The sequence below is a fragment of the Neophocaena asiaeorientalis genome, unplaced genomic scaffold (genome assembly GCF_003031525.2).
Source record: "Neophocaena asiaeorientalis asiaeorientalis breed wild unplaced genomic scaffold, Neophocaena_asiaeorientalis_V1.1 scaffold268, whole genome shotgun sequence".
Taxonomy (NCBI): domain Eukaryota; kingdom Metazoa; phylum Chordata; class Mammalia; order Artiodactyla; family Phocoenidae; genus Neophocaena; species Neophocaena asiaeorientalis.
Window position 1 is genome coordinate 1667192 of NW_020173979.1, and position 1297 is coordinate 1668488.

The 1297-nt window shown below is 56.0% G+C and overlaps 1 protein-coding gene across 1 annotated transcript in view; it reads right to left on the reverse strand.

Moving 5' to 3' along the window:
* CUNH5orf47 (chromosome unknown C5orf47 homolog) overlaps positions 1–274 on the reverse strand; it is a 17024-nt gene extending 16750 nt beyond the window's left edge. Inside the window, exon 1 of the mRNA XM_024753368.1 lies at positions 82–274. Coding sequence (XP_024609136.1) covers positions 82–274 — 193 coding nt within the window. The remainder of the gene's footprint in view (positions 1–81) is intronic.
* Positions 275–1297: the final 1023 nt, after the last annotated feature.

Below are 1297 nucleotides of genomic sequence, written 5' to 3' on the forward strand. Positions count from 1 at the left end.
GAGGCCGGCTCCGCGAGCTCGATGCCCGCGCCGGAGAGGAGGCCGCGGGGGCCCTGGGCGGGGAGCCGGGGCACAGCTCACCGCCGCCCGCGGCCCCCGGCACAGCCGCCGGCGGCTCATCCCGTCTTCGGCCGGCCCCGAGCCCGTGCCTACACAGACCCTGAGCCCGGCGGCCGCCCAGCTGAAGGACTGCGCCGCATTGGTGCGAGCCGAAGCGAGTCACGTAGACGAAGCGCGTCTGGTCCCGCTCCTGCTCGCGGCCCGCCGCCGTCATCGCTGCCTTTTTCACGCAACCGCCGCGCAGTGCCCTCAGCGGCCAGCCCAGCGCGACTGGGGGCGGACGACAGGCGGAGGAGGGGGCGACCTGGGGGCCAGACCACTGTGTGTGTGTGAAGGGGGGACGGGTAGAGCTGACGGGCTGGACCACTGTGCACTGTGTAGGGGGTGAGGGGCGAGCTGTGGAGCAGGACCCTGGGGGCGTGGGGGGCGGCAGGTGGGTTGGGGAGAGATGAGGGATGAGGGAACAAGTAGGGGAGTGAGAGAGGCTACAGAGACCGGTCACCCTGTGGGCAGCGGGAAGAGGGGAGTTTGGACCACTCTGCACGGAGTGGGGAGCAAGAAGGTGTTTGGTTGGGGAGTGGATGATGGACCACTCATCTGAAAGGTGGAGTTAGAGTTTGGAGACCAGATCACTTAGGGGTGGGGAGCAGACCATGACGGGCAGATCTCTCTGAGAAAATGAACTGAACCAAGAACAGGGTGGGGGGAGAGGGAAGAGACCAGGTCAAGTAGCTTTACCATGGACCATCTCTAAATCCATACAGCATTTTACAGCAGAGGATCTGGGGCTCCAAAATGTAGAGTGACTTCCCCAAAGTAATAGACAGTGACAGAGACATACTCTCTTAAACTTCAAGAAATTGGATTATAAATATGTGCAGAAAAGTGCACGAATCATCAGTATACATTTGGATAGATTTTCACGCAGTGAACACACCCACGTAGTATCCGCTGAGGTTAAGAAATGGCGCACTGCAGAAGCACATCATGTCCTTGCCCAGTCCCAATCCCTTTGCCTTCTTTCCTGATTTCAAACAGCATCAAGTAGTTTTGCCCATTGTGTTTGACTTCTTTTACTCTGTATGTCTATGAGACACAATTTATTGCATAAGTTTATACATCATTTGAATATACTACCATTTATTCATTCATTCCACTGTAGAGGGAAATTTGGTTGTTTCCAATTTAGGGTAATCATCAATCAATAGTGCTTCTGGGAACAACTATATATATATAT